This window comes from Macrobrachium rosenbergii, chromosome 30 (genome assembly GCF_040412425.1).
Source record: "Macrobrachium rosenbergii isolate ZJJX-2024 chromosome 30, ASM4041242v1, whole genome shotgun sequence".
NCBI classification, from domain to species: domain Eukaryota; kingdom Metazoa; phylum Arthropoda; class Malacostraca; order Decapoda; family Palaemonidae; genus Macrobrachium; species Macrobrachium rosenbergii.
In genome coordinates, this window is record NC_089770.1 from 6,808,501 (window position 1) to 6,823,500 (window position 15,000).

At 41.3% G+C, this 15,000-nt stretch overlaps 3 protein-coding genes across 3 annotated transcripts in view; 1 reads left to right on the forward strand and 2 right to left on the reverse strand.

Moving 5' to 3' along the window:
- The first annotated feature begins 3,615 nt into the window (after positions 1–3,615).
- LOC136854727 (uncharacterized) lies at positions 3,616–5,963 on the forward strand. Its single transcript, XM_067131313.1, has 3 exons — positions 3,616–3,733; positions 4,083–4,507; positions 4,647–5,963. The coding sequence occupies exons 1-3, from the start codon at positions 3,616–3,618 to the stop codon at positions 5,961–5,963; spliced, it is 1,860 nt and encodes a 619-aa protein (XP_066987414.1).
- Positions 5,964–7,511: 1,548 nt separating this feature from the next.
- Positions 7,512–8,432, reverse strand: LOC136854728 (tropomyosin-like). The gene has a single exon (XM_067131314.1). The coding sequence runs from the start codon at positions 8,430–8,432 to the stop codon at positions 7,512–7,514; it is 921 nt and encodes a 306-aa protein (XP_066987415.1).
- Positions 8,433–14,478: 6,046 nt separating this feature from the next.
- LOC136854729 (uncharacterized) overlaps positions 14,479–15,000 on the reverse strand; it is a 738-nt gene continuing 216 nt past the window's right edge. Inside the window, exon 1 of the mRNA XM_067131315.1 lies at positions 14,479–15,000. This exon is cut by the window's right edge and continues 216 nt beyond it. Coding sequence (XP_066987416.1) covers positions 14,479–15,000 — 522 coding nt within the window.

A 15,000-nucleotide genomic window follows, 5' to 3' on the forward strand; every position in this document is an offset into this window, starting at 1 on the left:
GAAAAATCTTATTATGGATCCTTCTAATAAAGGAGCCAACAGACATACACAGGTAATAATAATAATAATAATAATAATAATAATAATAATAATAATAATAATAATAATAATAATAATAATAAAGACAGACAGACAGACATAGATAAGACGGTAAGTATCACGGTTCAACAAATTGTTTTTTTACTCCTGACTTTGGGATTTTCTTAACACTTCTGTTATCCCTAACTAACATTAATTTTTTCCCCTTCAAGATGCTGAAGGAATATATCGATTTCTGTTTCATTCACGCCTGGGCTACAACCGGACTTACAAATTCGTGAAAAACATATTCAATCGTTTTCGTTCAGGTATAAATATTATTATCAAAATTATTATTAGAATAGTTTAACCAGACTCAGATATAAATAAAGTTATTTATTTTTTAGAGGCGTTGTGAAATCTATTAAAAAGAAAAGTAAAAAAAAAAGAAAGTCGAAAAGAAAATATCCGCTCTCCCTTTCACCTTAGGAGCTAAGAGAGAGATAAAAAAAAAAGGTGAGGATAAGAAGAAAGAAGGAAAGAAGTTAACGAGGTCCTTACAGTGAGAAGTTTCCTACGTCTCGAAGAAGGGTCATTCATTTCTGAGTCTTTTTTTTTTTAGGGGGGGCGGGGTTGGGGACGGAGGTCGGAGCGGGGGTGGTGCCAGGGAGAAGGGATGGGGTCTAGAAGGAAGATTTTGAAAGAGAGGAAAAGGTGAAGTTTTTTTTTCTGAGGCAAAAACGAAATTGCAATTTATCTCAGTTAAATACTTTAATAGAGATTATTTGGAAGCTTCAGAAATATTTCAGGAGAGTGAAGCCAGAGTAAATGGTTTAATGGTAATTTGATAAGAAGACACTTCAGGTAGAGATATTTTTTATACCCCTTAAATGTGTGTGAATAGTATATATATATATATATATATATATATATATATATATATATATATATATATATATATATATATATATATATAAATATATATATGCATATATATATCTTGTATATAAAGGTGAATGTTTGTATGTTTGTTTGTTTGTACGTTGGTGCGCTATAGAAATCCTAACCGCTTGACCGATCTAGACAAAGTTTGGCACGTGGCCATCATTTGACCCAACTTAGATAATAGGGTAGGTTTCAAACCCGTACCTACCCTTCCCCTTCCCCCATCCCCCTTCCCCCTTCCCTTTGTAACTTGCGTGGTAAATAAACTCTGCGGGTTTATCATACCTTATTCATGTCCTCGAGACCATAGAGATATATTATTGAAAATGCTTTTCAGCCAACCATTGTAATAATTGGACAAACGAGACAGTCACCATAGTAATACCTGGATAAAAGGGACGGTCACCACAGAAATACCTGGATAAAGGGACAGCCACCACAGTAAGACCTGGTTAAAGAAGTAAAATGCGACTAGCCAAGCATACATTAAAAAGCAAATCTCAAAAACATATCAGCTAAAAGACTTCCATTTTCCCAAGAATGAATAACCAGATCGGATTCCTGCTGTTGCTTCAGCAATTACAAAACTCTGCTCCAATCTTCTCATAGAATTGAAAAGTCGCCTCCACTTTTACACGGCTGTCAAGTGCTTTCATGTGCAGTAAAACAAGCCCTGCCTTTTTAAATACTGCGCTGGTTATGACTTTAAAACGACTTTTGAGAGATTGGACTTCAAAATAGAAATATGAATTTAAAGTACTCCTAACTATAAAATTCTCTTCAACGCTCTGGTATTTTCTGTGCAATTTTTCTACTCTGTCAGGAAGGTTTTCATTGAGCTTTTTTTTTTTTTTTTTGTTTTTCTTCTTATTTTACTTTCTCTTTTTATTTCGAATTATAAACTGGTTGATATCTTAGACGCTTGCTTATAGAATTCTTACAGAAATATTTATGGTATTTGATGCTTTTTTTTCTTACTATCGTTCAGATTCTTCAAGGAATTTTGATGGAGCTGTGAATCTTACCTCACTGCCAAGTAAAACCGGTTCTCCTCACTCTCTCTTTCTTTATACACACATATACACGCGCGCGCAACAAACGCACGCCCACTCGCACGCACGCCCACTAGCACGCACGCACATAGAAACACACACTTATATATATACATATATATCTGTGTTATACATCTGTATATATAAACATATGTATAGATAGATAGATAGATAGACGTTTAAGTAGCCAGATAGACAGGTAGACAGATATAAATATACATTAAATGAGTTTACGTTATTCATGGAAAAAATAATCACATCCTTTTCGAACATAATTGCAACTCCCATTTTTCATAAATGCTCAATTTTCTACACTGAATGTCAAAGGACTAACGTATTAAAATTCCAGTTTAAAAACTTGATAGGGACAGAAAAAAAAACTTTTTTAAAAAAGAGCAAACGTTCCTCTGTAATCTCTCTCTCTCTCTCTCTCTCTCTCTCTCTCTCTCTCTCTCTCTCTCTCTCTCTCTACAACAGGTATAAGAAGCGCTCGCAGGAAAAGGCGGAAGGGAAGATCGTAAACCCTGAGCTTTCGTCTTTATTTCAAGACCTGATCACAGGAACAGGAAGGAGAAAAAGTAAAATACGGTAGCATTACATTCGTCTGAAAATACGTACATAAACAAGAGTAAAGGTCAACTATCCAATTGCTGCATTTACAAATTAGGTAACACATCAAACAGCCCACTGTTATGAAGAGTAATCAGTACGTTGTCTTACGAGAGAATAGCCTCTTTTAACTGTTGGTTCTTGAAATATCTCGTTTTTCGTGACATTATCATCAACTTCATAAAATCCAACAGGTGGAAACTAACGTAAAGAGACCTCGATTGCTAAGAGGAACTCCTGCTACAATTATATATAACAAGAGAGAGAGAAAGTAGTGACTCATTACATAACTGTTTAAGGAGAAGAGAGAAATTCATTTTAAAAAAATACCATACGTTAGTTGAAGCTACCATTTGAAAGCTTCTCGGTTTCAGAAAGGAATCGATTAACCTTTCTTAAAGAAAGTAAGAGAAATTAAGGAAATACTGCAATATATAATGAAACTGAGAGAAAGTAATGTCTCTTATTGTAACTGTTCAATAGAATTTGGGCCTGGGCCACAAGGTTATTTTTTGGACACTACGTAAGGGGAAGCAAGGTTATAGGTTTAGGTAACTCTGGGCAAGCTGAGTTAAGTTAGGTTAAATATGATGATGATTTAAGAAAGGTAGGTTAAATCTGAGGTTAATTTAAGGAAATTAGGTTAAATTTGAGATTCATTTGACGGAGCTAGGTTATATTTGAGGTTAATTTAAGGAAGGTTAGCTTAAATTTGAGGTTAATTTAAGGAAGTTGGGTTAAATTTGATGTTAATTTAAGGAAGCTAGGTTAAATTTGAAATGAATTTATGGGAGTTATTTTAAATTTGAGGTTGATTTAAGGAAGTTAGTTAAATTTGAGGCTAATGTAAGGAAGTTAGATTAAATTTGAGGTTAATTTAAGGAAGATGGGTTAAATTTAAGTTTAATTTAAGGAATTTAGGTTAAAATTGAGGTTAATTCAAGGTAGTTATATTAAATTTGAGGCTAATTTAAGGAAGGCTAAAGCCGGAATGACTGCTACAAGGGTGCCAAAGAGACATAAGGAATCTCTTTCAAATCCAAAATTAGGTGTCAACCTTTTGCCGAGACTTTGTGCTGTGGGGCCTTTAAAGGTTGCGTTTTTGGATTGTAGGCCTCTCAGGTTTCTGTCCCAGAACGATTGGGTGGATCGGATGTGCCTGAGCTGTGGGTCAGGTCACGATATGTCTGAAATTATTGTGCTTTTTTGTCTTTGGGCTGACAACTATTTCTTTGACAGTTTAGATTTGAACGTTGCTTTGGCTTACAAATTATTATTATTATTATTATTATTATTATTATTATTATTATTATTATTATTATTATTATTATTTTTCAGGGGTCAAAATCAGCATCCTTTTTCTCATCTACCCACAACACTCCATCTACAACCTAACAACCAAAACCTTCTACCCACAGCCATCCACCACAACCTTTCACTGACAACCCTCCCCTGCAGTCCTCCACTTGCTCACTACCCACACCTTCCCACATACAACCTTAAACCCACAACCCTCTACCCACATATTTACACCCAAAACCCTCATCCCACAGTCATCCACCCATAACTATCCACTGCTCCCACCACAACCCTCCACGTTCAACCTTTCACCTACAACGCCACCCACAAAACTCCACGTTAAACCTAACACCCACAAACCTACATTCACAACCCTCGACCCCCAACAAAACACTCACAACCCTCCACCCACAGTCATCCACCTGGTCTCTACCCACAACTCTACACTCACAACCCTCCATCCACAGTCATCCATCTGGTCTCTGCCCACAAGCCTACACTCACAACCCTCCACCCACAGTCATCCACCTAGTCTCTACCCACACGCCAACACTCACAGCCCTCCACCCACAGTCATCCACCTAGTCTCTACCCACAACCCTAACTCACAACCTTTCATCCCCAGTCATCGATCTGGTCTCTACTCACAACCCTAGACTCTCGACCTACAGTCATCCATCTGGTATCTACCTACAACCATACACTCACAACCTCCACCCACAGTCATCCATCTGGTATCTACCTACAATCCTACACTCACAACCCTCCACCAACAGTCATTCTTCTGGTCTCTACCCACAACCCTACTCTCACAACCCTCCACCCATAGTCATTAACCTGGTTTCTACCCACAACCCTACACTCACAACCCTCCACCCACAGTCATCCACCTGGTTTCTACACACAAACCTACACTCACAACCCTCCACCCACAGTCGTCCATCTGGTCTCTACCTACAACCCGACACTCACAACCCTCCCCCCACAGTCATCCATCTGGTATATACCTACAACCCTACACTCAAAAACCTCCACCCACCATTATCCACCTGGTCTCTACCCACAACCCTACACTCACAACCCTCCACCCACAGTCATCCATCTGGTCACTACCCAAAAGCCTACACTCACAATCCTCCGCCCACAGTCATCCACCTGGTTTCTGCCCACAACCCTACACTCACAACCAACACCCACAGTCATCCACCTGGTTTCTACCCACAACCATACACTCACAAGCATCCACCCACAGTCATCCACCTGGTCTCTACCCACAACCCTACACTCACAACCCTCCACACACAGTCATCCACCTGGTTTCTACCCACAACCCTACATCCACAATTCTCTAACCACAGTCATCCACCTGGTCTCTACCCACAACCCTACACTCACAACCCTCCACCCACAGTCACCCACCTAGCTTCTAGCCACAACCCTACACTCACAATCCTCCACCCACAGTCATCCACCTGGTCTCTGCCCACAACCCTACACTCACAACCAACACCCACAGTCATTCACCTGGTCACCACCCACAATGCTACAATCACAACCCTCCACCCACAATCATCCACCTGGTTTCTACCCACGACCCTACACTCACAACCCTCCACCCACAGTCATCCACCTGGTTTCTACCCACAACCATACACTCACAACCCTCCACCCACAGTCATCCACCTGGTCACTACCCACAATGCTACAATCACAACCCTCCACCCACAATCATCCACCTGGTTTCTACCCACGACCCTACACTCACAACCCTCCACCCACAGTCATCCACCTGGTCTCTACCCACAACCCTACACTCACAACCCTCCACCCACAGTCATCCACCTGGTTTCTACCCACAACCATATACTCACAACCCTCCACCCACAGTCATCCACCTGGTCTCTACCCACAACCCTACACTCACAATCCTCCAAACACAGTCATCCACCTGGTTTCTACCCACAACCCTATACTCACAACCCTCCACCCACAGACTTCCACCAGGTCTCTACCCACGACCCTACACTCGCAACCCTCTAACCAGAGCCATTCATCCACAACCCTCAACACACAACCTTGCACCCATGACCCTTTATTCACAACCTTACACCCACAATGCTCTACCCACAACCTCCACCCTCAACTGTCCACATACAACCTTACTGTCACAACCGTCCACCCACAACCCCTACCCACCACTATCCACCCACAACCCTTCAACAGCCCTCCACCTACACCCACAACTAGTTTGAGAGAGAGAGAGAGAGAGAGTACGAAATGAATTTGAAAGAACAGAAAGCAATTGCTAGGTGCATGGTACTGTAGACTCTAGGGCCTAGGCCCAATCCTACAGCAACTCCATTTTAGCATTTCTCAAAGTTTATACAAAAAGTATCTCTCTCTCTCTCTCTCTCTCTCTCTCTCTCTCTCTCTCTCTCTCATCTCTCATTGTATTTGTAGACATTTTACGGACAATTCCAACCTCCTATTCTTCCGGCTTGGGACCGGCACTGGGAGTTGGGCAGGCGGGCGAGCCAGCCCAACTCAATGGCTAGGTTAAAATGTTGTTGTCTCCACAGCAGGAAAGTGAATGGAGTCAGTCAGTCCGGCTCAGTTGCCGAGCTCCTCCTGACCGAGACGAAAGGCAAACACGAATGGGTCAACAGAATGGCCCGATGACTGTGGCAATGAACGCGCACCAAAGCAACATAAGAGGAACCACCATGAACACCTTCGGGGTTGGGGGGATATGGGGAATTTGGAAGGTGTGGGGAATCGTGGGGTCCCTCTCACGCTGCTGAAGATGTGCGCTCAGCCCCATGGTCGTCGAGTCAGTCTGTGACTCATTCCTGTTGGCCTTTTTGGGGGGTGTCACGGGTCACCCATCTCGTCTTCGTTGCTTTGAAGGCAAGTCTTGTCAGCCAGGCTTTCGTTGATAATTTCATTTCTTGTTAGAATCTCTGTTCGTCGCTTCCAGCGTCTTCTCGTCTCCGTGAACAATGTCCTTCAACGTGTGAGTCAGGACCTCCCACTGGTTGCTGTAGTTGGTCCTCTCACGCTGGGTATCGCAGTATTTCCTCTGTTGATTCTCCTTTCTCATGCACAGGTCCTCTTCTTGCCTTTCCTTTTCACTGCTGTCCAGGACTTCATCTCCATGCTGCAGTGCAATCTGTTGCAGATGGAAGTTCCTCTGAGCTGTGCCATGGAGAAGCGTCATTAACATGTATTTGTCCTGGTCCTCAGAGCCTCTTCCAGTCTTGTTTGCTGCTCCTGAAACGTCTTTGTTCTCTAATCATATCTTCTCCTGTGTCCTCAAGTTCTTTTCAGCTTTTGACATTGTTTTTCTAAGTTGGAGCAGTTCTTCTCGCCTTCTCGCAGCTTCTCAATTTCGGTGTCTTTCTGCTCAGAGTCTCCTGATAGTCCATTCTCATTTCAGTCTTCTCTTTTCCTTCTCTTCAATTAAAAGCTGATATTCCATCGACTGTTCTTCGATTTCTCTGAGCAGACTGTTTTTCTCCTTGACAGATTTTCTGCAGTTTGCTCTCCATTTGCCTCCCCTTTGTTCTATATGGCCCTCTTCTTCTTTCCTCAGTGCCTCCACTTCTTGGTCCTTTTCCTGCAACTTTTGCTGCCAGTGCAGAATTTTCTCTTTCTCTTTCCATTCTCTTTATTCAGAAGATTCAACAAATTTTCTAATTTGTCTTCCAAAACTAACTTTTCGTCTTTGAGCTTTACTTCGTGACCTAGTAAATCTTGTATTTTGTTCTCCCTTTTCTGGACTTCCTCCTCGAAATTGTTTGTAATTTTTCTTGCCTTTTCATCTGCTTCCTCCAGTAAGCTGTCTAGCTCCTTCCCGTGATTGAGAGCGACGCCTAGTTTGTCTCGTAGTTCTTCTTTTTCACATACCAATTTCCTTTCCATGTCTAAGAAACTTTCAATCTGGAGGTCCCTGTTGTGGAGCTCTGCTTTCAAGGTTCTCAGGGAAGTTTCCATCTCATTTCCTCTCTTTATTTCTTCTTCCAACAAGTTCTCTACCTTCTTCCCATGATGGAGAGCATCCTGTAGAATTCTGGTCCTCTGTTTCTCCTTCCTCAAATATTTCTTCAGCAAAGTAATTTCCAGGTGGTTTTCTTCTGCCTCTTCCAGATGCCTGGCGTTCTGTCCTCCTAATTCTGCCACCCAGTTCTTCATAACCTGGACTTCTGCCTCCAGAATCTGGGTCTTCATCTTTTCGTTTTCCAGCTCTTTCTTTACTGAAGTCAATTCTTCTTCTTTTCCTTCTAGCTTTTCATTAATCTTTGCATTCTGTCCGCCTAATTGCGTGCAGCTCTTCATCGCTTGTAGTTCTGCGCGCAGGATCTCAGCTTTCGCTCTTTCAGCATTCAGAATTTCTGTTGCGAGACCAGCCGATCTTCTTTTTGGCACAAAACTTTTTCCAGTGACTGGAACTTGATCCTCCAGGGTCAGGTTTTCCTGGGGTTTCCTTTGCCAGATTTTCCTCGAGCTCATGCGATTTCTATCTTCTAGGCGCCGCTTGTCAGTTACTACCTGTTCTTTTGCAGGTAGACGTTCTCGATTTCCTTTTTTTCATTTCTACTGCCTCGTCTGCGTTCTTTTCCAGCAACATATCTTTGTCCAGCAGCTGATTCTGAAGGCTCACAATCTTGTCCATAGCTTCCTTCCAGAGATGTTCCATTTTATTTCCATATACCTGGCTGGTTTCCAGTGCTTCTTGTAACTTCTGCTGCTCCATATCTGGTTGGTCTCCTGGTCTTGGATGGCTCATGTCCGTGTCCAGGTCAGTCTCCACTATCCTCCATTTCCAGACTATCTTCAGTCTGGACACCAAGCTCATATCCGTTTCAGAATCATAATCAACATCGTTCATTTCGTTTCCGAAATTATCTTCGCTATCACTACATCCACTTCAAGATCATCCTCACTTTCACTCATATCAGGTCCAAGTTCATCGTCATTGTCGGTCATATTCTGTCTCACACCATCTTCACTAGCATTCATATGATTTTCAGTTTCGTACTCACAATCGCGCAATTCACATTCCAGACAATCTTCCAGTTCACGATATTTGCGTACGTAGAGTTTGTATTTCCAGTAGACAGCAAGCGCCAAGCCTGCCAACAAGGCCAAACTAGGTTTGGCGACGGCAAAGTCTGGCGCCAACGCTGTTCGGTTCTTGACACTTTCCGGTTCAGGAATCAACAGCAGCGGCAACATGTAAACCACTGTTGACTTCTTGACGACAAAAGAAATTAATCCAATCCTCGATTATTGAAGCACACAAATCAACTCCAACGAACAATAGTGCTACAAACAGTATGTAATATAGTGCAAACATATTGACAAGATTACCGTATACGTTTGCTTTCTCTGTGTCTAGTTTTTAAAACTGCCAGACGAAGGATCCAGGATCCGGAGGCGCTTCTTGAAGATGAGAAGGACGCCTTCGATTGCAAGCTCGGTTCGGAAAGATTTTGTCTTCTTCTGATGCTTCTTCTTCAGGATTCAGGATCTAGGGGCGCTTCTTGAGATGCGAAGAACGCCTTTGATTGTAGGCTCGGCTCAGAAAGATTTTGTCTTCTTCTTCTTCAGAATTCAGTATCTGGAGGAGCTTCATGAAGATCCGACGAAGACTTCGTCACTGGGTTCCAAGCCGCCGCTGTGGCCTCATTAGTCCTTCTGAAGGAGGGAGGATCAAGGCCCGGTCGTCAGGGGAGTGCTCGGAACGGAAATTTTCTTTCCTCACTTCTTCACCTCCACGAAATCATAAGTTTTACATTTTCCAGTCCAATATTCTCGCAATAATAATAATAATAATACACACACAGTTTTATAATAATAATAACAGTTTATTTATTACACACACACACACACACACACACACACACACACACATATATATATATATATATATATATATATATATATATATATATATATATATATATATAAATTATAGTCAATGGCAGGAATTTTGAGATTCACACTTCCTTTATTGCTTCCTACGTTTCGTGATTCATAATCACATCATCAGGAATTCTATGGAAAATCAAATAAATAAATAAAAGTATTGAACAGCTAAAACTGAATTACGTTAAAACATTAGTCATTAAAAATCTATAAAGGCTGTTCGAAATTACACACACAAGAGCACACTTAAATACATACACACAAAGCTTAAAATCACGTTACACATGGAAACATATGGTTCCACAAGAGCACATTAAAAATAGCAAAATCACAAAACCCTCCGAATAAATTACAAAAAAAAAAAGGATAAAAAATGGTCTAATTTTAAGAAAAATTTTTTCAAAGAGTGGAGAAACAAACAAAGACAGTAATATACTTATAAAAAAAAAAAGGAAAAGACGCTCACCTTACAATGTTTCTCCATTCTTTGAAAGAATTTTCTTAAAATTAGACAATTTTTTATTCTTTTTTCTGTAATTTTTTTGGAGGGTTTTGTGATTTTGCTATTTCTAATGTGCTCTTGTGTAACCATATGTGTCCGTGTATAACGTGATTTTAAGCTTTGTGTGTCTGTATTTAAGTATGCTCTTGTGTGTGTAATTTCGAACAGCTTTATAGATTTTTTAATGACTAATGTTTTAACGTAATTCAGTTTTAGCCATTCAGTACTTTTATTAACTTATTTGATTTTCCCATAGAATTCCTGATCATGTGATTAGAATCACGAAACGTGGGGAAGCAATAAAGGATATGTGAATCTCCAGAGTATTCTGCCCTTGACTCCCACAACCCTTTAATGGCCCTCCATCCACACCCAACACCCACAACTAGTTTGAGAGAGAGAGAGAGAGAGAGAGAGAGAGAGAGAGAGAGAGAGAGAAAGATTTGTAATTAACCTGTAGAAATCTCCTTTAAAATCCTGCGATACGTTTACATAAACTTTGTTAAATACTACAGTTAGAGTTACTGTAGTATTAGGCCTAGAGTCTCCATTTTAACCTAGCCACTGAGTTGGGCTGGCTTGCCTGCCAGCCCAACTCAGTGCCGGTCCCAAGCCCGGGAAGAATAGGGAGGGTTGAAATGATTCTTGCCAAATACAATGAGAGAGAGAGAGAGAGAGAGAGAGAGAGAGAGAGAGAGAGAGACATTTTTTGTATAAACTTTGTGAAATGTTAAAATGGAGCAGCTGAGGATTTGGGCCTAGACCCTAGAGTCTACAATCTTACACCTAGCATTTGTTTTCCTATTCTTTGAAATTTTATTTCATACATTTCTAACAATAAATTCCAAAGAACAGAAGGCAAATGCTAGGTACCTGGCACTGTAGACTCTAGGCCCAATACTACAGCAACTCTAACTTTCAGTATTTTAACAAAGTTTATGTAAATGTATTGCAGGATTTTAAAGGAGGTTTCTACAGGTTAATTACAAATCTACCACTCTCTCCTCTCTCTCCTCTCTCTCCTCTCTCTCTCTCTCTCTCTCTCTCTAGTCAAACTAGTTGTAGGTGTTGGGTGTGGATGTAGGGCCGTTGAAGGGTTGTGGGAGTCAAGGGCAGGAATAGAGATTCACACTTCCTTTATTGCTTCCTACGTTCGTGATTCGTAATCACATGATCGAATTCTATGGAAAATCAAATAAATTAATGAAAGTACTGAACAGCTAAAAACTGAATTACGTTAAAACATTCAGTCATTTAAAATCTAGTAAGGCTGTTGATACACACACGAGCACACTTAAATACATACACACAAAGCCAAATTACATTAACACGGACATGGTTACACAAGAGCACACAAAAAATAGCAAAATCACAAAACCCTCCAAATAAATTACAAAAAAATAAAAATAAAAAATTGTTTAATTTTAAGAAAATTTTTTCAAAGAATGGAGAAACATTGTAAGGTGAGCGTCTTCTGCTTTTTTTATTATATGTTACTGTGTGTGTTTGTTTCTCCATTCTTTGAAAATTTTTCTTAAAATTAGACAATTTTTTTTTTTTGTAATTTATTTTGAGGGTTTTGTGATTTTGCTATTTTTAATGTGCTCTTTTGTAACCATATGTGTCCGTGTGTAACATGATTTTAATCTTGTGTGTATGTATTTAAGTGTGCTCTTGTGTGTGTAATTTCGAACAGCCTTTATAGATTTTTAATGACTAATGTTTTAACATAATTCAGTTTTAGCCATTCAGTACTTTTATTAATTTATTTGATTTTCCATAGAATTCCCTGATCATGTGATTACGAATCACGAAACGTAGGAAGCAATAAAGGATGTGTGAATCTCCAGAGTATTCCTGCCCTTTGACTCCACAACCCTTCAACGGCCCTCCATCCACACCCAACACCTAACTAGTTTTGAGAGAGAGAGAGAGAGAGAGAGAGAGAAGAGATTTGTAATTAACCTGTAGAAATCTCCTTTAAAATCTGCGATAGTTTTTACATAAACTTGTTAAATACTACAGTTAGAATTACTGTAGTATTAGGCCTAGGGTCTACAGTGCCAGGTACCTAGCATTTGCCTTCTATTCTTTGGAATTTATTGTTAGAAATGTATGAAATAAATTTCAAAGAAAAGGAAGCAAATGCTAGGTGCCTGGTACTGTAGACTCTGGGGCCTAGGCCCAATCCTACAGCAACTCTATTTTAGCATTTCACAAAGTTTATACAAAATCTCTCTCTCTCTCTCTCTCTCTCTCTCTCTCTCTCTCTCTCTCTCTCTCTCTCTCTCTCATTGTTTTTGGCAGACATTTTACGGACAATTCCAACCCTCCCTATTCTTCCGGGCTTGGGACCGGCACTGAGTTGGGCAGGCAGGCAAGCCAGCCCAACTCAGTGGCTAGGTTAAAATGTTGTTGTCTCCACAGCAGGAAAGTGAATGGAGTCAGTCAGTCCGGCTCAGTTGCCGAGCTCCTCCTGACCGAGACGAAAAGGCAAACACGAATGGGTCAACAGAATGGCCCGATGACTGTGGGGCTGAACGCGCACCCAAAGCAACATAAGAGGAACCACCATGAACACCTTCGGGGGGTTGGGGGATATGGGGGGAATTTGGAAGGTGTGGGGGAATCGTGGGGTCCCTCTCACGCTGCTGAAGATGTGCGCTCAGCCCCATGGTCGTCGAGTCAGTCTGTGACTCATTCCTGTTGGCCTTTTTGGAGGGTGTCACGGGTCACCCATCTCGTCTTCGTTGCTTTGAAGGCAAGTCTTGTCAGCCAGGCTTTCGTTGATAATTTCATTTCTTGTTAGAATCTCTGTTCGTCGCTTCCAGCCTTCTCGTCTCCGTGAACGATGTCCTTCAACGTGTGAGTCAGGACCTCCCACTGGTTGCTGTAGTTGGTCCTCTCACGCTGGGTATCGCAGTATTTCCTCTGTTGATTCTCCTTTCTCATGCACAGGTCCTCTTCTTGCCTTTCCTTTTCACTGCTGTCCAAGACTTCATCTCCATGCTGCAGTGCAATCTGTTGCAGATGGAAGTTCCTCTGAGCTGTGCCATGGAGAAGGCCATTAACATGTATTTGTCCTGGTCCTCAGAGCCTCTTCCAGTCTTGTTTGCTGCCCCTGAAACGTCTTTGTTCTCTAATCATATCTTCCTCCTGTGTCCTCAAGTTCTCTTTCAGCTTTTGACATTGTTTTCTAAGTTGGAGCAGTTCTTCCTCGCCTTCTCGCAGCTTCTCAATTTCGGTGTCTTTCTGGCTCAGAGTCTCCTGATAGTCCATTCTCATTTCAGTCTTCTTTCTCCCTTCTCTTCAATTAAAGCTGATATTCCATTGACTGTTCTTCGATTTCTCTGAGCAGACTGTTTTCTCCTTGGACAGATTTCGCAGTTTGCTCTCCATTTGCCTCCCTTTGTTCTATATGGCCCTCTTCTTCTTCCTCAGTGCCTCCACTTCTTGGTCCTTTTTCCTGCAACTTTTGCTGCCAAGTGCGAATTTACTCTTTCTCTTTCCATCCTCTCTTTATTCAGAAGATTCAACAAAATTTTCTAATTTGTCTTCCAAAACTAATCTTTTGTCTTTGAGCTTTACTGTGACCTAGTAAATCTTGTATTTTGTTCTCCCTTTTCTGGACTTCCTCCTCGAAATTGTTTGTAATTTTTCTTGCCTTTTTCATCTGCTTCCTCCAGTAAGCTGTCTAGCTCCTTCCCGTGATTGAGAGCGACGCCTAGTTTGTCTCGCAGTTCTTTTTTTCACATACCAATTTCCTTTCCATGTCTAAGAAACTTTCAACTGGAGGTCCCTGTTGTGGAGCTCTGCTTTCAAGGTTCTCAGGGAAGTTTCCATCTCATATCCCTCTTTTTCTTCTTCCAACAAGTTTCTCTACCTTCTTCCCATGATGGAGAGCATCCTGTAGAATTCTGGTCCTCTGTTTTCTCCTTCCTCAAATATTTCTTCAGCAAAGTTATTTCCAGGTGGTTTCTTCTGCCTCTTCCAGATGCCTGGCGTTCTGTCCTCCTAATTCTGCCACCCAGTTCTTCATAACCTGACTTCTGCCTCCAGAATCTGGCTTCATCTTTTCGTTTTCCAGCTCTTTCTTTACTGAAGTCAATTCTTCTTCTTTTCCTTCTAGCTTTCATTAATCTTTGCATTCTGTCCGCCTAATTGCGATACCCAGCTCTTCATCGCTTGTAGTTCTGCGCGCAGGATCTCAGCTTTCGCTCTTTCAGCATTCAGAATTTCTGTTGCCGAGACCAGCCGATCTTCTTTTTGGCACAAAACTTTTTCCAGTGACTGAACTTGATCCTCCAGGGTCAGGTTTTTCCGGGTTTCCTTTGCCAGATTTTCCTCGAGCTCGCGATTTCTATCTTCTAGGCGCCGCTTGTCAGTTACTACCTGTTCTTTTTGCAGGTAGACGTTCTCGATTTCCCTTTTCATTTCTACTGCCTCGTCTGCGTTCTTTTCCAGCAACATATCTTTGTCCAGCAGCTGATTCTGAAGGCTCACAATCTTGTCCATAGCTTCCTTCCAGAGATGTTCCATTTTATTTCCATATACCTGGCTGGTTTCCAGTGCTTCTTGTAACTTCTGCTGCTCCATATCTGGTTGGTCTCCTGGTCTTGGATGGCTCATGTCCGTGTCCAGGTCAGT

Bases quoted from the DNA above. Each gene is read 5' to 3' on its own strand.
- LOC136854728 (XM_067131314.1), bottom strand. From the start codon at position 8,432: ATGAGCTCGAGGAAAATCTGGCAAAGGAAACCCCAGGAAAACCTGACC.
- LOC136854727 (XM_067131313.1), top strand. From the start codon at position 3,616: ATGACTGCTACAAGGGTGCCAAAGAGACATAAGGAATCTCTTTCAAAT. The intron at 3,734-4,082 runs GTAGGCCTCTCA...CCTCCCCTGCAG, and splicing joins AAAGGTTGCGTTTTTGGATT to TCCTCCACTTGCTCACTACC. The intron at 4,508-4,646 runs GTCTCTACCCAC...CTCCACCCACAG, and splicing joins CACCCACAGTCATCCACCTA to TCATCCATCTGGTATCTACC.